At 39.7% G+C, this 25,704-nt stretch overlaps 3 protein-coding genes across 8 annotated transcripts in view; 1 reads left to right on the top strand and 2 right to left on the bottom strand.

Moving 5' to 3' along the window:
• disc1 (DISC1 scaffold protein) overlaps nt 1-6,260 on the bottom strand; it is a 60,315-nt gene extending 54,055 nt beyond the window's left edge. For 3 of the 4 annotated variants that reach the window (XM_085478153.1, XM_085478154.1, XM_085478155.1), the window contains exons 1-2: nt 5,724-5,950; nt 1,534-2,402 (exon numbers count right to left, since the gene is read on the bottom strand). In XM_085478153.1, the coding sequence (XP_085334279.1) occupies nt 1,534-2,402; nt 5,724-5,793 (939 nt within the window). In that variant the 5' untranslated portion in view covers nt 5,794-5,950. Of the gene's footprint in view, nt 1-1,533; nt 2,403-5,723; nt 5,951-6,064 lie in introns of those variants that run through there. The other variant, XM_085478156.1, reaches the window with a different exon arrangement.
• A 2,917-nt stretch (nt 6,261-9,177) lies between these two features.
• tsnax (translin-associated factor X) lies at nt 9,178-21,279 on the bottom strand. Its single transcript, XM_085478151.1, has 6 exons — nt 20,976-21,279; nt 19,273-19,362; nt 19,064-19,178; nt 15,743-15,873; nt 10,953-11,074; nt 9,178-9,799 (listed from the first exon to the last, which is right to left on the bottom strand). Exons 1-6 carry the CDS (start codon nt 20,989-20,991, stop codon nt 9,422-9,424), a joined length of 852 nt encoding a protein of 283 aa, XP_085334277.1. The 5' UTR covers nt 20,992-21,279; the 3' UTR covers nt 9,178-9,421.
• A 2,497-nt stretch (nt 21,280-23,776) lies between these two features.
• The window catches only part of egln1a (egl-9 family hypoxia-inducible factor 1a), a 37,849-nt gene continuing 35,921 nt past the window's right edge, over nt 23,777-25,704 (top strand). For all 3 annotated transcript variants that reach the window (XM_085478149.1, XM_085478148.1, XM_085478147.1), the window contains exon 1: nt 23,777-24,780. In XM_085478149.1, coding sequence (XP_085334275.1) covers nt 24,094-24,780 — 687 coding nt within the window. In that variant the 5' untranslated portion in view covers nt 23,777-24,093. The remainder of the gene's footprint in view (nt 24,781-25,704) is intronic.

The raw sequence follows: 25,704 nt of genomic DNA, 5'->3' as shown, positions 1-25,704 counted from the left end.
GAAAAAAGGTGGGTGCAATGACTGCCAGGTCAAAGTGATACTGGGTCAGCAAGCTGAGGAAAGGGCGTTAACAATAACTTGACTACAGTACTTCACCGTTTTACTTTTTTTGAGGAGGACCTGAAAGATTCTATCAGATGTAAAACACTAAAGCAAATACTGAAAAATGTTTTTATCAGATGAAATATGGGGTCATTTTTATCACTTTCAAGCTTAGAATGTAAGATAAAAAAATATATATTGTTTGCTTTTCTGTAAAATACTCACAAGGCAATTATTTCTCATTTCTTGCAAAATGCATGAATTATACACTAATTAAAATACTTAGGTAGTACTTAATATTAATTACAGAATAATTTGTCTTCTTTTCTATAAAATACCTGCAGTTATTCCCTTATTCTAGTGTACCTATCTTTAAGTATTTCCTTGTAAATTTAATTACTTTGTATTTTCAAATAAACTATATTTAAATTTCATTTAATTTCAGGGGAATTATGTCCTTACTCACGTGCAGTATTACAAAGTGTTAACCAAAAGTTTGGTTAAGTAGGTGAGTTGAATACTTAGTTTTCTCTTTCAGAAAAATCTAAACCTGCTTGCTTTTGTCTTTCTTAATAAAACAAGAAAGCATCAGTACAGCATCACTCTGATGAGTCTGTAAGTACAATGTTCTGCTATTAGAAAAAGCTAGCTGGTTAGCTTGAACGTCTAAAACAAGTGTAAACAAACAAACACGATACATGACCAGGTCTTAAAGTGCAACTTAGTTCTGACACTTAGTATAAGATAAAGAGATGATTAGTGAGTTTCAGAGTTACTCAACTCTTGGGTGAATTTTGTTAACAAAACAAGGCTAACAGCTGCTGGCTGTAGCTTCATATCTACCAACAAGGTATGAGCTGGAACTAGTAAGGAAAGCAAATACGGGTTTCCTGATTTAATATAGTATTCATCTCTCTGTAGTTTAGTCTCATCTTGACTGTAGACCAAGGTGTCAAACCTAGGGCCCGGCAAAAACTCCAATCTGGCCCACTGGAAGAATTTGGAAAATGTGAAGGAGTGAATAGATTTTGAACTTTTAACTGTATTTTCCTAGGATATACAGCTTTTTCCATTGACAAACACCACCCCCCATTGCAATCTATACTACACCAAATAGTCAAAAATAACAGAAAAACAATTCAATGACAGAGAAGTTCCTGTATCGACTATGTCCATCATAGAAATTTCTACTATAGAAATAAAAGAACATTATTATAAATATAGGAAAGTGAGGGGTGCCAGAACTTTTTCTGTTATTTTACATATTTATCATATAGAACAGACATACTGTTGAAATTTCTTCTTGGGAAAATTGTTTAGTTAAACTTTACTAAACAGAAAGTGGAGTTTCACTAGTTCGTCACACTTAAAATCAAAGTGGGCTGTATGTGGCCCATAGTGTTAGATGAGTTTGACGTCGCTGCTCTAGACCTTGTTGGGAGATTAATTTGAATGACTGATATGTGAATTTCATGAGTCTGTCTTGCCCACCTTGGTGTGAGTGCGGTTGTTTTGGAGGCAGTCTTGCAGCACGCCCTCGTACTTCTTCAGCAGGTTATCCCAGCCTTGCTCCAAGGCAGGTGTAGCGCTCTCGTAGCCTGAGGTGACAGAGGAGGCAGAGGTACTGTCCGAGTCCAGGGAGAGTGAGGAGGTGGCCTCTATATCAATAGACTGAGCCTCACAGTCAGGCACGTGGGATCTTTCTACGTGGGTGGCAAACAGGCATTCTCGCCAAAACTTTCCTCCAGGTAGTGTTTGAGCAGGAGACGACTGCTTAGAGAAATTGTGCTCGACAGGTAAGGTTTCGGGTTTTGTTTGAGGCAGGTCAGATGCTTTTGTTGATGAACTTAGTTCTTGCTCTTGTGTGGGTGTGGTGGTTGTTTTCTGGCTGGAGGTAAGTGACTGTTGGATGAAACTGAAGCTGGAGTTAAAAGAGTCCTCTGGCTCTGAATGAGTGTCCAGGCTCGAACTTAACCTGAGTTCATTGTTGGGCAGTGAGGACTGGCCCAGATGGCTGGATGTACTCTTAGAATTGCAGTCCACAGGGGAAGGAGGGTGGGTAACAGAGCAGACAAAGCTCTGAGTCTTCCAGGAGCTACACGTGTGTTTATCAGGCTGTTGATGATTTATTAAAGACACACTGTCTGCAGAAGCTGGACTTGGCCTTTGAGCATTAGTTGCATCAGCTATGTCAGCGTCACGTCCTGATTTTCCATTGGTAATAAAAGTGGTTGTCCCAACGTCCTCCTCCTCTTCCTGAGTGGCGCTCTGCAGTCTGCACTGCTCTCCTCTCATGTACCCTGGTCTTCGGTGGAGCCTCTTACGGCTGGAGCTGCCAGCTGTCCCTGATGCTCTGCCACCTGTCGATGCAGAGATTAACCATTAAGCTTGACAACATGGCCATGAGGAAGATAACGCATGACCTCATAGAACTGGTAGGATTAACCATGTAATCAATGGCTAGAGCAGGAAGATGTAATGCTACGTGTACTAATTACACAAGTACCCGAAGCAGCTGTGATCCAGCAAAATGACCTTGTTTTTAAAAATAGTGCCTAATGGACTGAATTTTTTTTTTTTTTTAAACGTTGGGCAGATGTGTGACATTTCCCAGGGTTCTGCTCCAGCTGTTGGGAAATACCAAAGCTGCACAGTCATTTATAAGTTAAGACATGCCTCTCTGTGGGATACCAGATGCATGAACAATATATTCTGAGGTTAGATTTGCATTTGTTTATTTTTGCAAATAGCAAAATTCTTCAGAGGAAAGGTTCTCAAAACATAGCAGGGGGTTCACGCCTGGATCTGGAGCCTTAAATCGGTCTATTTCACTGAAATATAGGGCAAAGGGCACACAGGCAAGGTCTGATTCATGTTGGTCCACTAACAAACCGGCACTGATGACGCTATTGTTTTTATAACCACTCAGCTTCTCTCTTTTTCTTAAAGCAGTAAGGCTGATAAAGTTTACCTGAGATCTATTTCTGAGTGGGTGCTATAACCTGTGAGTCTTCCAGCCAAAGCAATAAACTGAAGGATTGTTTAGAACAATACTGATTACCCTCGCTTTATCAAACCCACTTGCACTGCACTCATAGCTTGTCTCAAAGCTTTTCAGTTATTACGAAAGCCATGTTTTTTGTAAAGGGGGCATAACCGAAATAGCTTGTGAAGCACAGACACTGCCAATCTTAGTAACAAGAAGTGATACAAACATGCATGCAAACAGCGTTTGGTCTGAAAGTGGAGCGTAATGATAAAGGCCAGATTGTGGCGGGAGTTAGACACCTGCTGCAGGGCCACGTGATTAATACATATCATGTTTAGGATTCAGACGAGGAGGCGCGCTCAAATGCTGGGGATCAACAGCCCCTTTGTGTACAGCTGCGCTGCTCCTTCTTTCACTTCTGGCTCTCGCTTTCTCCTCCCACTCGCGAACACTGAAGTCACACAGAGGCACACTGACAGTGCTGAAAACACTGGGATCAGTTGTACTATTGTCAGTGTAAAAGCCTGTTAAACGCTTTAACTACGATAAAAACAAATCCAAAAGTAGAAAACGCAAACAAACACATAAAAACAACATCTTACGCAACTGCAAACCTCTACAAATAATGTGTTTTTTGCAGTGGGAGCACAATTATCAAGACAGGAATGCAGGGCATTGAAGAAAGCATGACCGATGAGCAAACCACAGCCCACTTCCCAACACCCAGTAACCTCCTACGATGCCACTCCTAACCTATCCCATGAGACTGTAAGAGACTCAAATAGACACCAGTGAGAGCAGTATTTCAAGTGAAAGTAACACACGGATGCTCCCATTGTAGCCACAGTGTTTTTGTGTGTGTGCAGTGTCACTTAGAGCTTGGGTTACACACAGGTCCATTAGAGGGTCCTTGCAGACGTGGCCACTGGTCCATAACTGATGTAAGAAACCCAACACCATCTGTAGGTTACAGCTACAACCGCACACTGTCTACCATCTGGTGTGGCTAGATGTTATACTAAGCCCTCTACAACAACTAAGAGTCGAAAGAAGAGGGACATGATGGTGTTACTGTATCCTCGCCATACTTCGATTACACAAAGAGAGCTCTTCCTGGTTTAAGGGGAAGGAAATGCCTCAGGGCCCATTGTTTTGTGTCTGCTGGCTTGTGTGTATGTCAGAGGGGCATCTATTTTTTGGCTGAAGCCCCTCAGAGGTATTTTCTACTTCCTGTCGGGCTTTGGGCTAAAATAGTTCACCGGGAATTCAGGCAGAATATACAAACAAGCAAGCAGTGACGTTGAGTGGTTCAACATCAAAGATAAAACAGTCTCTCTGCAACAGCATTCTCACTGTAGCAGGTTATCAGTGCTGAAGAAACTGTACAGAGAGCCTGAGAAAAAGAAGCATGTCAGCCAGAAGAGGCGAGATTATTTACCTTTGGAGATTAAAGAGGCCCTCCTCAGCACCCTTAGGTTAAACACTGCATCCAATTGGGCACTGAAAGTGCTTGAGCCAAAGACAGAGAGGAATGCAGGGGCTCTCATAAAAACACAAACATTTGAGGAACAAGCTCAGCACCCTCTGACACACACACAGACACACAAGCGGATCTGCATGTCAGCAACCTCCTGAGAAGCAGCACTGCTCGGCAGATGTGCAAAACCTCGCCACTTGTGACCAAAGAGAGCGTCACAAAAAGGGGAAGTGAAAGTTAGCAGTGATATCTATTCATCTTACTAAAGAAATGACTACATAAGTGGATGAAAACCCAACAATACAGTATGCTCCAATGCCAGTTCCTATCTTTGGTCCTAAATCTTGGTCCTTATCGCTCCATTTTGCACGGTAGGTTAAAGGATGGGGATATTCCAAGGATTGCGTCTCTGCTATGCTCTTGTCAGACTGTAATCACATGAGGATCAGTTGAGTCTGTGTTATAGAGATTCATTTACACACTGCACATACTCTTTAATAGGCATTTTGATATTTCTGGTAGATTAGATTCATTCAAAAATGTCACACAACAGAGACCAGGGAAAAATCTACTCACAGCAGAAGCTGTTTCGGAAGCACTTTGGGAAATAGATTTTTATCTAAGGTTTACCACATCTAGCAGCCTTTTAACTGCAGTAGTTACCCTGTTGCATGTGGCGAGATCATAACAGTCTGATAAATGGGTCTAATGGAGGTCTGATTACCGGCATCCTGCGTGAACAGACTTGGATCACATTTCTATTTATTAGTCAAGCTCATTTTATTTGTATAAAACATGTTAAAAGACCCAAATAGAGACAATACGCAGGAAAATGCTTCTCTACTTTGTCTAAAGAGGTGGGGAACATATTATTTAAGTATTTAATCATTTCCAACTCATCATCACTCCTCCATGAATGACTGGTAGGGAGACTTTAAACCTTTATGATCCAGGGAACTGTGAACTTTGATACACATTCCAGGCAATGCATTATTAAACAGGCTATGAGTCTTCACTGCGGCTGCTCTGCTTTTGTTTAATCATCTGATGATTATCCCTCCCTAAAAACTGCCGGCTTAGTACATCCTAATACTACTATTTTATCCAATTTCGGTGTATTAAAGTTGTATGAAGTTCCTGGGGGTGTATACATATCCTGTAAAAGACCAGGGTCGGTGTGAGAACATCAGCGGATAGTTAAAAATCTTGTTTTACCTTGAATGGTTTCGCGGCGGTGAAGCAGAGAGTTGCCGTGGCATTCCAGTCCCATCAGTCCAGCGAACATTTTTCCATTAAAAAAGGCTGTTTGTGTTGAAAAGTCAAAGAAAGTCAGACCTCGGTGGCACAAGCCTGCATAGAGTTACATCGACCATGTTTTAGAAGAAGTGAAGCCAAGCAAAGGGACTGATCTCATTTCCGTTATGGAAAAGTGAACCCGGGCTGCTATATTTTCCCTGCACACAGTGAGTGACGGGTGAAAACTGCTTCCCAGCGCGCTGTTTTGTCCCTGATGAAAATTTCTTGACACAAACATTTATGGTACATCAGATTCTTACATTTCTCCCCCTGTTGGAAACAAGTGGGTCCCGCTGCGCCTGAACTGACGGTCTGGAGAAAGACTTCACGTCGTGCTGTTCCTTGTGGGGAAAGTATGGAAAACACATCCAGCGGTGGTGTGCAGTGGCAGAAGTACATAGCCCAGGAAAATCCGTCTGTTAGTCGACACATCGATCAGTTGATCAGTAATCCGTTAGTCGCTGCGCCCTTGCGTCATGCGTCGCGTTGGAGCTCCTACGTGTTCAGGAATTTGACTCCAGACTCCTTCAGACCGCCTCATATCCACAGCGGGCACACTGTGGAAGTAGCAGCGGACACGGAACCGGATTAAATAACGCAGTTGTTTATGTTTATATGTGCTGTATTTTAGTGTCACTGAAGCTTGTGGAGGAAATTTATGGGGGAAAATACCATCTCTCTACTATTAAGTCACAAATACCATGAAGTTCAAATGTATACACACAGGATGCGTGTGATTCAGTCATTTAAATCACAGTGTAGCAGGTCTGTACTCCCTTACACATCTTAATGTGTCTCTTTCTTTCGGCACTCAGGGAATCAGCGAGTAGCACCAAACCCTAGACCTCACATGGCGCAGAGTCTTTTCATCCACCCCTTCACACACCGCTCATCCCAGTGCTCCTTTCATTCAGCTCGCCTGGCTCGTGAACAATACTCAGAGACAAAAAGCTCTGTTCAACAGACAGAATGCAGGACGTACTTACACATAGCTAGGGTAAGAGCAGGGATGAAACACGTTGCCTGGCACGCAGAGTGCCATCACCTGCTCTTTGTTAAAGATTAGAGGCGCATTGGAGATGCGTTTTTGACATCAGCGCACTGCCCCACAGGCTGGCTAGTTTCCAGGAGAAGCCCTTTGACTAACCTCTCAAGTTTTAGCTTAGTTGTCAAGTTTTAGTCTTTGGCTTACCTCTGTGCCATAAGTTTTAAGACATAAGAAACACCATATTATGCGAAAAACCCAGAAAGAAGATGCTAAAATTACACACGGTGTCTATAAGGGAGCAGATGAAATGTATAAGAATGATGTAATCACATCTGTCTTATGTATTGATATATGAGGGCTTTTATGAAATAATTAAGCAATCAGGAAAAGAGTGACTGCAAGGATAAAAGATGACTTAATCAAAGGATAAACACGTAGCTGTTGACTAATAACACATTAGCTCCTGCTCTGTTAGGTTTAACTTGCTCTTTCCCTTCATCAGCTATGCATTCAATGCATCCATCGCATGCATTTTTCACAGTGCTGTAGCTGTGTTGCTGACTTTGACCAGCAGATGTCAGACTTCACACAGATATATTAGTTTATCCGCCATAGAAAGTTAAGAAATAACTTTTTTCTTTACATTTCCCAAAAGTATGTGTACACGTTTTCACTTTTACATCAAACCTTGAGAAATACACGTTTTCGTCCAACTTTGATTTCATACATAACTACAACCATAGGCTGACTACGTGTTTCCTGATTTAGTCGTATTCACAAAATATTCATTTGATCCATCATGTTTATGTCACTGTATACACAAATATATAGTATCACATTTAAATAGTCTGAATGTGGATTTAATAGCATTCTTTTCTCCTAATAAAAAAAGGTCCATGCCAGTTTTTTGACTTTCTCCTGTGTATGGAACCAGGAAGTTTTTAAGCATGGCCACGAGAGTCATTTCCAAGCCAAAGGTCTAAATCATTGTAAGTTTTATAGCTCTCACTGACAAAGATGTTAAGAGTGGTTTTGGTCTGCCATATTCCAGACAGTAGAGTTACAGCAAATCTCTGGATTAGGGTTGTTCCAGGATTTATTTACTCATTTATATAAATGGGGCGCTAAAGTAAATTAGTTAAAGTGCGTTACACTGATTATAATGTGCACAGGCCTCCTATGTAATAACTACACAGGAGATAACTACGTCTCCTGTTGCACAAATTAGGAGATGTAGTTACCCAGTAATAATATAATGGCTGCACTTAAGCACAAGATTTAATGGTTTGGTAATGGAACCACTGTGATATGGTATAGTTATAGTTTTACAAAGTAAAGCAGTTAGGAATAGTAAGTAGTGGACTGAGGTTCATGCAATATACCCATGCAGTCAAACAGTCACTGCATGTAATATTATTTATATTTAGATAGTTATATATTCACAGTGAAGCAGAGGAGGACGTTTATTTCTACAGGAAAATGGGGAGTTAGACCCCCTTATCATCTCCTGCTATAATTTCCAGTGCCACCCTTAACCCCCTCTTTAACCGCGGTTGGCTGATCATCTCCTTCGTAAACAAATTGCTTTTCTTTGGAGTGTAAAAGGAGGCCAAAACTTTATTTTTTCTGCACATGTATCTGTTTGTATACACCGTTCTGAAATTGCCCAGCAGATGGCAGACCTAAATTATTTGGACTCTCTCTCTTACAGAGTCATAAAAAGGGACAAACTTATACAATATCAAAATGATCCAGTTCATATCAAAACAAAACAATTACTTAATTACAAATAGCCTACATTTTTTGTACAAAATTAAATTTGTCATAGTCTTTTTTTTTCTAATGTATGTGTGATCAAAATGTGATATGTATACAGACCTAAAGGTGACTAATGTGAATCATAAAATAACATTTTCTCTGAGGTGAAATCTGGCAATAAGATTGTTTTGGCCCTATCTTGAATAAAGGCATCTATTTTCAACAACAGACTATGCTATCATTATTTTCATTTGTCACCGTACAATAACAAACACCATGAGGTGAAGCATGATATCAGTTCTCTACCAGGAATATTCCTCCTCTCATTCCAAATCTCACTTTAAGTGTACGTCACTGCACTGGGACGGAGTGTTTAAAGAGGGTAGAAGAAGGAGACAAGGGGTTGTTTGTGAGTATGTGTGTGTGTGTGTGTCTCCTGGAGAATAGGGGTGTGCAATGTGCAAAGGTCACATGTTCCTCCTCCACACTGAATGAAGAGTGCAGACAGCCAGTGGGACTACCTTAGATTATCTGTGTGTGATAGAGAGAGGGAAGGGCAGCGAGAGAGAGAGAAAATAAAATGAACACATATTTTCAAAGCTGCTTAAAGTCTCAGGGAGTATGGCATATTTGGCACAGAACCTTTATTCATGCAAAACAACAGAAGTCATCAGATCTTTATCAAACAAAAGAGAATCCATTGTCTATTGTAATACTGTTGTTATTGTAATAACAAAAAATGAACAAGCATGTCATAAAACACTAGAAACATCAGTGAAATCCCATTAAAAATGCACACAAACACCAAATGGAGCTAAACTAAACCAGACAATGAGACCACAGAGAAGAGCGTCGTTGAAGCAGTGCGGGATTAAACCACTCCTTCCTCGGGGTCGATGAGTGTGGTCCGACTAGAGAACACGTCTGCCAGCATGTGTTTGGGGATCTCCGAGCCACGGACGCGTAGGGTGTAGCACGCGTCTTCTACTTTGCCCAGGCTCTGCCGCAGCGTGTGCAGCTTCTTGGACACCTCGTACGGGCCTGTGTTCCCAATGTAGGAGAAACCATCGTGGATCTGCCGCAGGAACTGGCTTAGCTGGAAGGGTGTGTCAATGTCGCCATTGCCGACGCTGCTGATGCACATCCGCATCAGCTCCCCTGTTAGGTCGGCCACGCCCAGCAGGTAGTCGGACGACGTCACCTGAAAGGTCAAGACCTGAGCGTTCACCGGCATCGCTTCAGCTGAGCCCTGAATTGGAAAACAGGACAGGAAAGAATACATTCTAAAAAGCTGGGCCTTTTTATAAAATGTCAACAAAAACAGAATGCAATGACCTGCAAATCTCTTAACCCCATATTACATTCATAGTAGAAGACAGAAAACTAAATGTTTAATCTGGGAAGCTCATTTTGAATTAGATGGCAGCAAAAATTTCAAAAAGTTGAGACAAGGAGGGAAAAAAGGATGAAAAAGTAAGTGTACTAAAAAGAAACATCTGGAGGAACACTATTATTTGAAATTCTTTTGGGAAATCAGAGCAGAGAGAAACTATTCAGCTTGTTATCAACGCTCAGTTTAAAAACCTGCATCTGTGATGGTACAGGGATGCATTGGGCACCCATCAATGTCTTTTTCAGGGAAGGCCGTGCATATTCCAGCAATACAATTACAGTTGTATTACAAGTACAACAGTGTGGCTTCAATAGACGGTTAGAAGAGCCTTGCTCCTGCAGTGATCTTCCTGAAGTTGGAATCTTTCACCAGCTGAAAACATCTGGAACATCATAAAATGAAAAATAACAGAGAAAAGACCCAAGACTATTGAGCAGATAGAACCCATATCAGACAAGAATGGGACACCATTCCTCTCCCAAAGGTTCAGCTGATCCCCTCAGTTCCCAGATGTTTATAAACAGCTGTTAAAAGAAACAGGGATGCTACACACTGGTAATTGTGACACTGAGACATGCTGCTGGCACCAATTTCAAAATTATCTTATTTATTTATGTGCATTTTCTGAATTTGAACATTTTATATGCAATGCCTTTAATGCAAATTAATGAGATTTAAGTCATATTGTGTGGATCAACAGACACCCTACAACTGAAAAAAATAAACTGTCACATCTTGCTTTAGAAAAGAAAAAACAATCCAAAAATAAAACCATTAAAACATTAATGGTGAAGTTTCTATATTTGGAGTCTCAAATCGAACGGTGACCTTACAGTGGCTACATCTAAGTTTTATTTTTATATACACTCTCTGAGCCAAACAGAGTTTGATACCACGAAAGCGACAAAATCTATTTTCCAGAATGTCACATAGTTCTTTTAAGGACTTTTTGGGGATTAAAAAATACTTCATAAATTGTTAATGTTCAGTCAGTCCTCTGTGATTTTACCTTAGGATCTGCCTTCTCTGTGTTCATGAACACCAGCCTGGCGTTGATCTCTTCCAAGCTGATGAGGCAGCGATGGCGGATGTAGTGCAGGAAAGAGACGGCTTCCACATATTCCTGAATCCCTGATGAATTAAAGTACATTAAAATGGATCAGAGTAAAACAATGGCATATTCACTTGATCATTTCACTGTGCTTGCTAAAACTGAATGTGACAGTGGCTGGGGCATTTGTTTGCAATTCACTAAAATGACCATGTATCAAATGAGCGTAGCAAGCAGAGCGTGCAGCATCAACATGAAATCTGCACAGTACAGATCACAGATGGAGATAATGATTCAAATAAAACCTGTTTCCTGTCTCTATCTTTTGATAGAACAACAGTGGGTGTTTTTTTTGGTGGGCTAAGATGACCCCTCATTTGTTTTCTGCCCCTGGGTAAACAACAATCCAATAATCACAGGACGGAAGACTTTGTGTCTGAAGTTTACTTTTGGAGCGGCAGTTGAACTTCAAAGAGCCTGCTATCTCTCCGCACTGACCGCAATGCGCTGCACGGAGCCAGCAAGAATACTTTATCTTGACTGTACTCTGAATAGCTTTCACCACTCTGATTATGATTTCAGTCCAGTCACACCAGCGTGTACAGGCAGTGGGCCGAACGACTACACAACACTAATGTGCACAGAAAATATGAAAACTATCAATCGCAGCTACGTCGTTATTTGGTTTTGTAAAATAAATGCATTAAATATATCGATGATCATCTATATTATGTCTTAATGACTTCATTTAACATTTTGTTTATTATGAATAATTATAGAAAAATCATTGATTTTTTTTCTATTAGTTTCTTAGTAGCTGACAAATTTCACCTGCTGAGACAACAGCAAAATCTGATACTGAGAACTTCAATTTGATAATTACCTAATAACTCTACTTACCAACATAGTTAAACATTTGTGTCTTTAAACAAAAGACGTATCAGAACCATATCGCAGCATTAATTCTCAAAGTTGTATGGGTTACATGGAAACATTATGTCAACAATTTGCATTTGATTAACTGGACTGATCTGAACAAGCTGGAGCAGAAAAGTTAAAAGTTAACCAAGTATTGCAAAAGCAACATAAAATAGCATCTTAAGGAAAAAGAGAAATAATTGGAAATAATGAAATGACATGAATTACCAATTTATTATCAAAAGAAATTTGAAAAAGAAAAATTAATTATTATCTAATCATAATAAACTGTTAACAGTTACAACAAAGTATCCAGTGGTAAAAAAACAAAACAAAATATTTTTATTCTTTGGCTCTTAACCCGGAGCGAGAGCTTGGGTATTTAGGCTGCTATATTATTGCTTGTATTTTTTGTAATTCCTTGAATGCGCTTGTGTATGTGTGTGTGCGTGTGTGTTAGTGTTAATTCTTTAACCCTTTGTTTCATGTACAACATGTTGGTCATCTTTGTTGTTTTTATGAATAAATTTGGATTGAAAACATTTTTTCTTTTTTTTGCTAACAGCATAGTTAGCATTGAAACATTGTTACTTAAAATTGTGGATTAACAGTTTAAGTGAAACTGAGTGGTTTGTAAGTGTAGTCGCAACTTTAAATGGAGGATTAACTATTAATAGTTACAAACAAAAACTATTAAACTGAAACATGTTTACTTGGAGTACATAATTTTATAGTACTGTGAAAGAGTCTTTAGCCACTTTTCATTTCTTTAAATTGTTTTTCTCCAGGCTTCCAAATGTCTTTAAAACCTTAAAAGACCTTTGGAAGCCTGGAGTAGCCATTGGCTACTTTTTCACTTATATACATAACATAATTTCCTTAGGGATTAATAAAGTATTCTGATTTTCATTCCAGTGCTTGGACCTGATCATTTTCAGAGGAATGTTTTTTGATTGTTAAACCACTTAATGCTGACATATGAATCATTCGTAAATAAAAAAAGAAAAAGCACCTAACTCAATTTTTCCAAGCAAAGTATAAAGAAATGAGGAGCGGCTAAAGGCTTTTGAAAAATACTGTATTTTAGGCTTCGGTCCTCCCAGTGTTTATTTGGCAACTGTTTTCGACTCTTTAAAAAAAAAAAAAAAAAACAAACAAACTGCTTACCAGCTAAACACTGCCAGTGGATCCACTTTCACAGAGGGAACACCACAGTCCAGGGCAGTTTAAATAAGGCTTTGAGGCAGGCAGGCAGAGCCCAGTTCCTGCATTTACTGTCAGGAGTTGTTTATGTCTTTACTGAAGCAGAAGTTACCTTTGGTCAACGAGGCTCGCAGAAACCTTACAGAACATCGTGTCTAAACAGTGACTAAGAGCTAAAAAAGTGGAAATTTGAGAGATTTTACTGGCATGGTGGTAGGAAAAGTTGAGAGGCGAGGGTGCGAATATAGCTCGGCAGGATCAGATCTTGAGTAATGCGCAAACAGTACCGTTGCGGTTTGGCGCACATTCATGTACTGAGAATACTGAGGATTTTTGGACTGAGCTAATGTTTGGCCACAGAGCGGTTCACTGAATTGCAGGTGAGCCACGTGAAAAGTTCCACATGTTAATGTACGTTTGCACTGACTCATAGCAGCTAGCAGGGTAAAAAAATAACAACAACAAAAAAAAGCGTACCCAAGTGCCACGCTGCTCTGTTATCAGTGGCAATTATGGTCAGATTTAGCCCACAATATCTTTGATGGTCATTATATTAAAAAAAACAGACCCATTACACATGCCTGGAGACTTCTCCTCCAGCCAAGATTATCTGGAGGGCCCGTGCATCGAGCCCAGCCTCAATCTAATAAAGACGATGAAAATGGGGAAAAAAATAAAAGGGCTAATTGGTGGGAACTGCCATTGGTCACGTCACGAAGGATGCAGCAGTGATTCCTGTGTGACCGCAATCTAAAAATGACTTCCCCAGCTGCTAGATAACAGCTCCCACTCGCTGCCAGTCATGTTTTTCTCCTTCGCTGCAGACATTATGGCTACAGTAACAAAAAGTGGTGCTTATGCTAGTTTGAAAACAACTTTATCAGAAGGCGTGACCATCACATCCAGGCCTGCATCAAGGTCATGCTTTAACACTATCACTGACTTTACAATATGTCTATTGAAGATAAAAGAAAATCATTTAAGTACAAATCATAAAAAAGAAATTATTAATTACATCAACGGATAAAGAAAAAAAATGTAGTTTCATATCTCACCTTAACTCTAGATTTCGACATTTCTTTGTCTACTTCTTATTTTGGGTGAGTGACACTATCGTCACTCTAAGGCAGCTGAGTGAACCAATCAGAAGTAGACTTTCTATCAGAGCTGCATTATACAATGCAAGCTAGTTGTGCTAACTTTCTATTGACTATACTCAATGGCTTTGAATGACCTTTTAGGGCCTTCCACACTATTATTCAGTGTTGGGGAGTAACGGAATACATGTACCGCCGTTACGTATTTAAAATACAACATATGAGTAACTGTATTCCGTTACAGTTACCGATTAAAAAGGTGGTATTCAGAATACAGTTACTTTGTTGAAATAAATGGATTACACTGCGGTACTTTCCTGTTTCATATTGTCGCGGGTCAGGACTGTTTGGGTTTTGTTTGACAGCTACGTTCTTTTGTTCCAGGCGGCAGCGTTATGGTTGCCATGGTTACAGGGCGACGCGCTCTCTCTCTCTCTCTGCGACTGTGTGTTTCCTGGGTGAGAGAGCGCCTTTTCGTTGTTGTTGTTGTTGTGCTAAGCTAACAGGCAGAATGCTACAAGCATAGCTCTAAAGAATGTAGCATCATGGGCAGTGTAGTCCGTGTTGCAGGGAGAATGCACTGCCATACACGTTATGGGTCTGTGAGCGCGAGGAGGGAGAAAAAGGGGAGTGGAAAGGTACGAGTTGTCATCGAGGAAAAACGGGAGCTGGAAGCATGTAAATATAATAATAACCACTGCAGCCAAGAAGAGTGCCTGACGAGCCCAGTTGTAAGTAAGCTATTAAGACTCGACTGTACACCGTGTTCGTGTTTTCCTCCGAAAACAATAAGTTCCGTTGGAGCAGCCTTTCAACGCCTCTCTCTGTCAAGAAAAGTTGACCCACACAACAAAGTAAAGCTATTTTTCGGCTACGAGCCGACAGGGACCCCGCCGTATTAGTCAGAGGTCCCTTTACTACAGTTCGGAGTCGCGGACCTTCAGTAATAGTAATAAATCACACAGCAATAGTACATTCATGTTGTTGTAAAAAGCATGATAATATATTAAGTAATCAGAATTATTCAGTTATTATTATTATTCAAAAGTATTCAGAATACGTTACTCTCATTGAGTAACGTAATGGAATACGTTACAGAATACATTTTGGGGCATGTATTCTGTATTCTGTAATGGAATACATTTTAAAAGTAACCTTCCCAACACTGTACTATTATTATATTAAAGGTATATTTATTAGAACCCTTAATGTACTTCATAAAGATTAAAACAGCAAAATACTTACTGCTTAATAATAAGAAGGAGATTCAACGAATGTGAGCTATCATTTTTGCAAACACCTCTAGTGGAATCTACATCAGATATGATCTAACTGAGTCACACACAAAGGGCCACGTGCCTTGTATCCCATGGGACCGTAATCTAATAAATCCACTTGGGTGTGGCAGGAGAATTTAAACAGCCGATTAACCATTTTAGAGTGAAAAAACACCACTTTCAAAGAATTCAGTTTCTTTCAGAATAAATATGTGCTTTATATATAAACGAAAAGAGGTAAATGACCACTCACCTGGTGTGAAGGCTCTGTGAAACTGATAAATATCCTCTCCTTTCAACTCCTCAGCAATCTGCCCAATCTTCTGCCTGACTCCATCCAGCTTTATGTCTGCCTCGTTCAGGACATCCTCTGCATCTGGTACACTTTACACACAGAAAAAAATGTTAAAAGGTACAAAAAACATATAAATATTTATTTTTGTTTTAGACTTACTTTGTTGCATGCCCACTACAACTAATGCCAATGTATTTATTGTTTTTACTTATCACTTTTAAAGATCATTTGCCATTTTAAGATGATTTTCCCCCTGTGAAGCTCATTAAAGTCCTATTACATTTTTAGCTGACGCTGTTCTGAGATCTTGATTGACATTGAATTATATGTTTTGTCAAGATATTTCCATATTATTCCAAAGCATATATTCACACATTACATCCCTCTCAAAACTATATCTGTACTGAATAGAGACAATGTAAATGATAGGTAGGTTATTTTCAAAGCTGCTGTTTACATCAATGATATAAAAAAGACACTCTGTAGTGTCCAGACAGCAACTACAATCAGAAGCAGGCTCCAGTGAAAAAACTGATATACAGTTATGTCTAAAGGGTTTAGAACAATGATACATTTTTTGTAATTTTGCCTCTGTATACTAGAGCTGGGCGATAGAACGATAACGATATGTATCGCGATATAACTTTTTCTCGATAGAAAAATTCAACTATCGCGATAGACCTCGCCGCTCTTGTCCTCTTAAAAAAAAAAAAAAAGAACAGCCAATCCAAATTACGTAGCGCAGAGCTGAACCAATCACAGCCGCAGCGTCACGTCACGTGACTTGTTACGTACAGCACAAGTGCCAAGCCGCACATGTGTATTTGTTTGGGAAGCAGCCAGCCACCGTACCACCCGGGTAATGGAGGAAATGAGTGTGCCGACTAGAAAAATCAACCGAGCGTGACCGAAGGTTACCGAAGAGAAAACAGATGATGGTTCCAATGCCGTAGAGATTGTCGAACGGAAGAGCCATAGAAGTTCCGTAGTGTGAAGGTATTTCGGCTATTTCAAGTCTGACAAAAAACAGAGTAGCGTGCACTGTAAATTGTGCCGAAAGCAAGTCTGGAAATACAATAAACTGGTGCATGCGCTACGTCCACACGTACCCCGGTATTTTTGAAAACGCAGATTTTTCTATGCGTTTGCACCTTTCGTCCACACGTAAACGGCGTTTTTGGTCACTGAAAACGAAGATTTTTGAAAACTCCGTTTTTGCATTTACGTGTGGACGAGAAAAACGGAGAAAACGCAGCGTCAAAGGTGTGCGCATTTTTTGACATCACACTGTGCGCCACGTTATTGTTTCAGTGAAATGAATTTCTACAATACTGTTAATTCTACTCTCTGCAGTGTTTAAATGCTTACACACAGTTACTGTCCGTCCACACATACGACTTGGTTCTGCTTCTGTGCCCCAGCTTTGTTTACTTTTTCCCACCGAGGCTTCTAGACTTCTGATTGGCCAACATTTCTGCACGGTTAGGAATCTAGCGCCACCTGCTGCTTTGGCATGTTCATAGCAGCGTTTTCCTTCATTTCTGCCTTTATGTGTGGACGGGATTATTTTTTAAAACGAAAACTGAAAATCTCCGTTTTCAAAAATACCCGTGTACGTGTGGACGTAGCCTCAGTCTCTGACTGGAAGCGCTAATTCGTCATTTGGCTTTTGTCAGACTAAAGTACCTGTTAAAACTGTTTGAAAAGCTAAGCTATACAACAAGGAGAGATTGAGAATTTCCTTTTAGTTCTCAGTTTATTTGATATTGACAAAGGTTAGTCAATTTTGTCTGTTCTTCTGTAAAACAAACTAAGATTTATTTTTAGAATTAATATTTTGTTTCTAAGTGGAATTTCATTTCATTTCATTTTTATTTATTTCACACTTGGTACTACAAATCAAACAAAACAACCACCTCTTCTGTCAACAAAACACAACAACCATGTGTGAAAAGGAGCAGGAAGAAGAAAATATTCTTATTAAACCCTGCCCCCTATCTACCATCGAACTTATATCACCGGTGGGCACCAAAAATCAGGAACAAACTAATATTGACATTTCTCTCCGGTCGAATCCCAAACCAACATCACATTCATTCGCATTCTTCATACTGAGTTATCGTTTTATCGAATTGACAATTTAGTCTGTTTCGTTTGTTCTATTTTGAAACTTAAACGCTTTAGCGGCTGCCTTTTGTGTAGTTTGCAATATTTGCCTTTATTTATCTGAAAAAGTCTCATGTTCCTTAAGTACATCTACCCTGTTGAACTTATTATGGGAAATAAATATTTAAATAAAAACAAGCTGCTGATTATTTCACATTTTACTTGTGAGCAACGGCACATTTAAATCTTACAAATATAGTTATATGGCTTATATCGTGATAGATATCGTTATCGCCTGAAATGAAAAAAACATATCGTGATATGAAAAAATCTTATATCGCCCAGCTCTACTGTATACTAACACAGAAGACTAAACAAAACAATCAATATGTGATTGAAGACTTTCAGGGTTAATTCAAGGGGTTTAACCAAAGTTTTGCAGAAAATGTGAGTAACTACAGATACTTCTGTCCTGAGCCACCCCTCACTTCCTCATATTTTGCTTCAAATGAGCCACACTTGTCATTTTTTTAAACTGGTCCTGAGCAATAGTTTTCCTGAATGTTTCTCTTTTGACATTGGCTGCTGTGCATGTCATTTATTTGTGGCTCATCAGAAATGGCCACAGCAGAAGAGTGACTGTCGATAATCATCCACTTTAGTTGTCTTTTGTGGGCTAGTTAGTATGTTTTGTCTTTAATAATATATCAGATTGTTTATCTGGCTTTATCTCTGACAGGTTTATTTTGTTTTCTTTTTTAGCCTAATGATGCCTAATGATCTCTTTTTGCTTTGGTGTTTAAAATTAAAGTGGAAAACTATAAAATCCTAATTTCAACATGTTGAATGAACTTCAGATATCATGTCTGCTGTATTTATCATGAAATAACCTAGGAAGAGGCCTCACCTGAAACTGCCTCAGTCAGTACAATTACTGGGCCTTTTGAGAATGGGAAACTGTGTATAAAAGTGGCTGTAACTCCTACACAATTAATGCAATATTTTTGTTAAACCCCTTGAATTAAAGCTGAAAGTCTGACCTTTAATCACATCATGATCATTGTTTTAAAAATCCACTGTGCTGGTGCACAGAGGCACAAGTAGTTATCCCAAAAACTTATAGACCTAACTGTACTAATCTATACGGTGCATATTATTGTTAAGAACACCTACGTGGTCACTCTGTGCAGAAGAAATATGGTTCTCTTGCTTTCAATTGTGACGTCGCGACTAATCTTAACAAGACGCTCATATTTGTCGTGTTTGGTGTCGAGCTCCTGTTGGAAAACTTGAAATACACAGAGAAATGTTTCAGTGCAGGCAATACAACATTAAAACCATTTGGGTGCAAAGTGCAGTGAGAATACTGAGGATGCTGTTACCTTTGAAGGCAGCCATGACAGACGAGGAGGGGTTGGCACTCATTTCGTGCTCCTGCGCTGCATCTGCATTTCTCCGTGAACAACCCTCACCTGACAGTAGAGATGATGTCATAGTCTTTAAATAATAACTGCCTCTATCTGCCTCTCAGTCACACAAATAAAATACACTGAAAAAAATGAAATTGGGTGGTTGTTATATGTACAAGATTCAAACTTGTAATTGGAACTAAATTATTTCATGTTCCTATGGTGAACGTAATTAAATCATGTAGCATCTGCATGAAATTCAACAACTTAATTTGTTCTTGTTGAGATGACATGATCATGACATACAATCTAGTAAGAGTGGTTAGTTGCCTGGACTCACGAAATTCACAAGATCACATTAGATGCCAAACTGCAGGAAAATCGTTGGAGTTTTAAGAGGCAGACAACTGCACCCACACGTGGTGTGGGTGCAGTTGTTTTATCGCTATTTATTGTGGTTTAACCTGTCAAGGACAAAAATGTACAGAAAAGTCTGCATCAAACCTTGTAATCAAAGCTTTCCTAGTTTTCTTTCCTAGCCTGGATTGACAGCTTGGTGGTGTGATGGTGAGTGCTGTTGTCTCACAGCAAGAAGGGCCTGGGTTCAAATCCACAATCTGTCTGGTTTGCAGTACGTAATTAGAGTTAGGTTAATTGGCTATTCTAAATTACCCATGAATCTAAGTGCAAATGGTTGTTTGTCTCTATGAAATCATCAATCCCATATTGGTTCATTAAGCAAGACTAGCAGTAATTGCCCTGATTAACAAAGTAGTTGTTCAAACAACAAGATTTCATTGTGTTTTCCTGAAGTTTTTAACTTGTGTAGAATGAATTAAAACAAATTTCACTTTACATACTTCAATATGTAAAGTGACATAAGTCAATGTAAGTATACTACGTTGATCCAACGTAATCTGATTACATTAAACCACCAAATGCCAAATGTGTTGGTTTGACATGGTCAAAAAATGGGTTATTGTACTTAGTTAAATCACGTGGAAAAGGTGCCATGATTAAATTGTGTTCCTCCAACAACAGATTTTTTGGAGTGTAGGACAGAAAATTTCTTGTATGTACAAACAAATGACAACGACAGTGGCTGCATGGTGAGATTTTTCCCATTCAGCAGCCAATGGCAACTTGTAGTGACCAAATGGCTGCTAAGAGCTTGAGTGCGTGGGTATACAGATTGCGTGTAATTGCCAACCTGACCCCATTCAATCGGAGACTGATAGAAACATTTATTGCAGGTTTTAGTGACAGTGTTGGCACGCATTAGAATCTCATTTTTTGCAGCAAAAAAATATTGAAAGTGAGATAACTTTATTTAAAATTGTGCATACTTTGCAGTTGAAAAAAGACAAATGCGATACTTGGCTTAATGCAAAAGGTTAAAAAAAAAAGATAATAATATTGTATCGTCAATGAAGTATTATGATAAAATCCTATCGTAGGGTGACTCGTGATTCGCACTAGTATGTGCTTTAGGCATTTTAAGGGAACACGGGATTAGCACTGTTTACGTCTGTTACGACCGAAATGATTTCGTTAACCTGACTTAGGCAGAGTAGGTTAAAACGTTATCATGTATTAGTCCTACTGTTATTTTAGGCTTGCTGGGTAATTACAAAACTCATAAAACTAAACTTGTTATTTTGAAATGATGGACTTACCTTCTCGTTTATTCATAGCTTCGGTGTTGTAGTGCACAGTTTTAAGGGGTGTATTTCGAGAGTTTTAGCCACTAACTAACGCCAGTACCAGTCAAACGTAAAGGCTGAGTACTATTACGATCAAAAAACAAAATAGTTCCGCTTTAATCCGAAAAAATTATCTCCTCTGATCGATGGAAAACAAAATTAGTAGAGCCTACAAATATTTTAACGCGAATAAAACGGTGTTTCCTTGGTTTTAATAACAGGCGTTGGTGCGGACCTCAGTCCATCGCGGGGCTTTTGCGCTGTTTACACGCGTAGCAGGAAATTCAAAGAGATGCATCACGGGATACGTAGTTAAATGTCAGCATCAGGAGTTAGTTTTATTACAATGTTTTCCTTATTACTAATTTTCAAATAATTAGAATCTGCTTTTAGAAATTTGGCGTAAATATATAACAATTGCATTTATAATAATAACACAATTTCAATAACAACAATACAAACATATAACAGCTATATTTATAATAATTACATAATAATCGCTTTTATGACGTTATAACTATTAAGTAAGTTCTTGAAGATACCATGTATACTAATTAGATATTCCCATACCAAACCAAAAAGAAAGATGTGCCACACAGAACTTGTGCAGCCCAGACAATTTCTCTTTCCAGTCAAAATTCAAACGTAGAAATTCTCCAGACTGCCACCCTAAAATAACCAGTGTCTTAGATATTCCATCGAATATCTAAGACAACCTTTGGCGAATTACTCGTCTTTTCAACAAAACGTTCCACCTTGACTTCTTCCACAGATTGAAATGTCTTTACTGAAAGTCCTGCAGATGTGATTTGCGATTGCTTTCTGTTAACCATCTGTGCATCTTTTTGAATATTGGCCACTGTTGTGTGATGCTTACTGCATACGTTTGTTTTCATTCACTTTTCATGATTATTTTTAGGTCTCAATTTAAAATTGGGCGTCTCCCTGTGGTCATTTAACATCTCCGAGAAGTTGTTTTGTGCATCATATTTTTTTTCTTCTTGTTTTTATGTCATTGTCATTTTTTTTGTAGTTTTTTCCCCTTTTTGTAGTAACACCTTTCATCTTTTTACAACCACTCTCTTGGAATAAATGTACATATCATCACGTTTGGATTTACTATCTAATTTTGAGTGACAATTGGGGTATTTTCTATGTGTCATTGTTTTAACTTTGTATCTCTTTAAGTGTACTTTGTGTCTCATTTTAGTAATTTTACATCTTTGTATTGACATTTGGTCCCTTTACCAGCATCTTACATCTCTTTGGTGTGTCATTCTGGATGATTGTTTTGTGTATATTATATTTGTGGATAAAACAAGACCAGGACCCAGATGAAAAAACAAAACAATTTAACTTACCGTTGTGATGAATGAATGACAGGTGTTTGTCATAAAATATTTATATGAGTACCTCCATGCTCAATAAAATTTAAAATGTTATCCAATATGGCTTCCAGTAAGTGATTTAAGTCACCGGTCTGTCATAATCCTAAGTTTCATAAACTGCACGCCACCCAACTTATCTGTCTATCATAACAGCAGCAAGCTCTTTAACTTTTTGTTTGTGCGAAAGGAATTTCACCTATGCGAGCCAGGAATGAGAGCACAACACAGTGCTGCTGACTGGAGATGCCTTCAGGTGCTCCCTTCAAGCTCCTACAAACTGATTTGTGCCAAAAACTGGTTTCCGATTCTTCTGTTTTTATTATGTCTTTTTTCTCATAAATAGACTATAGTCAACAGGAGCCACGAAGGGGTTATATATAAAACAAAGAAACGACTTGTTCTGCAAAAAATCTTTATGACTCCGTCTTATTGCATCAACATCATGATTATAATCCAGTCCCTTTTGGCCAATTAAAATATCTTTATAGAAGTGTGATGTTAGTTCTTGACATTTTAATTTTAACGACACATTTGACTTGCAAGTGGGTAGCTTCTGTTTCACTAGCATCACAAGGTGACAGGGCTCAAAACGATTTGCTATCATTCAGGTATGTTTAGCAGATGTAAATACCTCCAATTATGTTTTTATTTGTATTATTTTGGGGGGACAAATACCAGAAATCACTTTTCGGCACGACACAGGTTTTTAGATGTTTCTTTTGCTTAATATAGAATAATTACAACAGCACAACCACACGCAGGTAGACAAATACTCATCAGAATATCTGGTTTCTTACTTTATAATTTAGGCTATATGATACTATTGCTTCGATAGGAAATGCGCACAAAACGAGTCAGCGATGCTTGAAGCAACACTTGCCATATGGCTATATCTCTTTTGCTTGTCCTTTCCACAAATCTGTAAGCGGTTTGTGTCAAATTTAAATGACAGCGCTACCTTTAATTTGCCATTACACAGTATTGCAGTGTTACAGTAATGGTGAAAGTCAGAAAGAAAGCAACATTGGATTTATAACCTATTATACTGGATTGGGTACTCAAAGTATAGAAGTATAATCATGCATTTATGCCCTTTCAGTCTGTTGCACATTTTGTTCATACTTATTACTGCATGGTTGGTGGAGCTAATTTTCTGCACTGTTAGAGAACATGAATATATTGCATAATTGAAACAGTTAGGGTAACATATGTACATCACTTTTTACCGACTGACCAGAGGCGCATGCCCACCCCCGACAAGACTTGAACATGAACTTTCACGTGTCGCAAACACGCCTTTTTTCACCGCCAACTGTCTGTCCGACCGCACCTGAAAGCAGCACGAGAGAGGCGGTGCCTTTGTGCTGACGTCAGAGCGGGCCGGTCCTCGAGCTGGACTGGCTGAGCACACTCTGAGCGGCGACATCCATTACCCCGGGAAGGAGAGCTAGCTTGCAAAAATGCCTCCCAAAGACCTCGACCCACCCCTAAAAGCTGGTCCATGGGCGCACGTTGTCGTGTTATTCCGCTGACACACGAGGAAGAAAAGGACATGAGTGCGATAAAATGGCAGGGTTTTGAATGTTTGATTCCTCTGGGTATCAGCGTGGCGTCGGCGGCGGGTCGTTTCCAAAGTTGTCGATTAGCAGAGCGCGTGAAGGATCGGTATTAAAGGAGCAGTACGCCTCCTGTATCCTCAAAACATGGAGAAGCCGCAGAGCGAGCTGGACCGAGACCGACAGTACTGTGAACTTTGCGGGAGGTTTGATAACCTTCTTAAGTGCGGTAGATGCCGCAGCTCCTTCTACTGCAGCAAGGAGCACCAGAAGCAGGACTGGAAGAAACACAAGCTCATTTGTAAAGAGGCGGACAAGCCGCAGCCGCCCGCACAGAAGCCCGAGCAGGCACCGCCGCCCGGGGACGACGAGGCGCCTGAGAAATGTCGAGAAGAGCAAAGCTCCGAGCAAGCAGACATTGCAAACACAAAAGCACTGAGAATTGAGGTGAGAGCTGGACATGATATGTCCGACAGCACCGCCACACCTAACGGACAGAGCAGCTTATCCCCGCAGAAACTTGCCATGGAGTGCATAGTGCCGTGCATGAATAAGCACGGCATCTGTGTGGTGGACGGCTTTGTAGGAGCAGAGATCGGGCTGGGCATTCTTGAAAATGTCAAGGCCCTGTACGAAACTGGCAAGTTCACAGACGGTCAACTGGTGAGTCAAAAGAGCGACTCCACTAAAGACATCCGAGGGGATAAAATCACGTGGATCGATGGCAAGGAGCCCCGCTGCGAGAAGATCCAATTTCTAATGAATCGCATGGACGACCTGATCAGACATTGTAATGGCAAACTGGGAAACTATGCGATAAATGGAAGAACAAAGGTAAGTACGAAGCACACGCGCATACTGCGCATCTACTGCATTCATCCTCCAGGAGCCAGAGGCTTGCTGGTGCGACACCTGCCACACACACTACAAGGTCAGGGAAGCAGCAATACTCTGCGTGGGGATGAAATCAAAAGTACCGCAGGTTTTTAACAGGGGTGCATCATTCTGCAGAAGCTTTTTTTCTCCCACTTTTGTCGTTAAAGCGCTATTAGGTGTAACAGATCAACCTTGTTTGCTAATTAGATTCGACTTTGCGGGTAAGAGGCCGGTGAGTCCTCTTCTGGCTTTGCTTTGAGTCAGAAAGGTGATTGCTGGTGCTGCTCACATGTTAATGGTTTTGTTTTGGACGCACGAAGAGTGTGCACAGACAGCGCACGTGTTCGGTCGCCATGGCAATAGAAAGACACCCTCAAATCATTGCTCTAAATAAACGCAATACCTCAACCAATAAGAAAGATTAAATTTGGATAGAGCACGTGTCTGCAGCATCTTTGAATCAAATGAAATCCAGCTGAAATCTAATGAAAGCAAAGCACGAGGCACATTGTTCTAGCAAGCAGCTGCAAGCATATGTCATGCTGGACTGTTTATTCTAGCCTAAAATGATAAAAAAAAAAAGTATATTGATCCTAGTTCAGATGTGTAAATAGTTTAGCTTTCTGATGCCTACAGAATATATTCCTAAATCCATATTATCCATAGATTACTGCTCAAGTCCAGTCCTCACCTCTACAGGCTGCACTCCCTCCATTAAGTGTGTATTGTTCATATTTTGAATGACTATTGGTTTTTAGATGTGTTTCGTAGGTGTGTAATTATGTTTGGTGCTCTATTTAAAATAAACGTGATGGGGAAGGCATCAGATATAGAAAGCAGAGTTTCCAAATTAAAGATCAGATTTCGCTGAAAGCACCTTAG

The sequence above is a fragment of the Copadichromis virginalis genome, linkage group LG13 (assembly GCF_057382275.1).
Source record: "Copadichromis virginalis isolate Kocher_CV1m ecotype Utaka linkage group LG13, C_Virginalis_male_GT1.1, whole genome shotgun sequence".
NCBI lineage: Eukaryota > Metazoa > Chordata > Actinopteri > Cichliformes > Cichlidae > Copadichromis > Copadichromis virginalis.
The sequence above is the reverse complement of the archived record's forward strand: the minus strand, read 5'-3'. Positions and strand labels throughout refer to the sequence as shown.

Excerpts from the sequence above, each read along its gene's own strand:
- tsnax (XM_085478151.1), bottom strand. Across the intron at positions 19,179-19,272 it reads TGTCATGGCTGCCTTCAAAG|TTTTCCAACAGGAGCTCGAC; the intron begins GTAACAGCATCC and ends GTGTATTTCAAG. Across the intron at positions 11,075-15,742 it reads TCACAGAGCCTTCACACCAG|GGATTCAGGAATATGTGGAA; the intron begins GTGAGTGGTCAT and ends TTAATTCATCAG.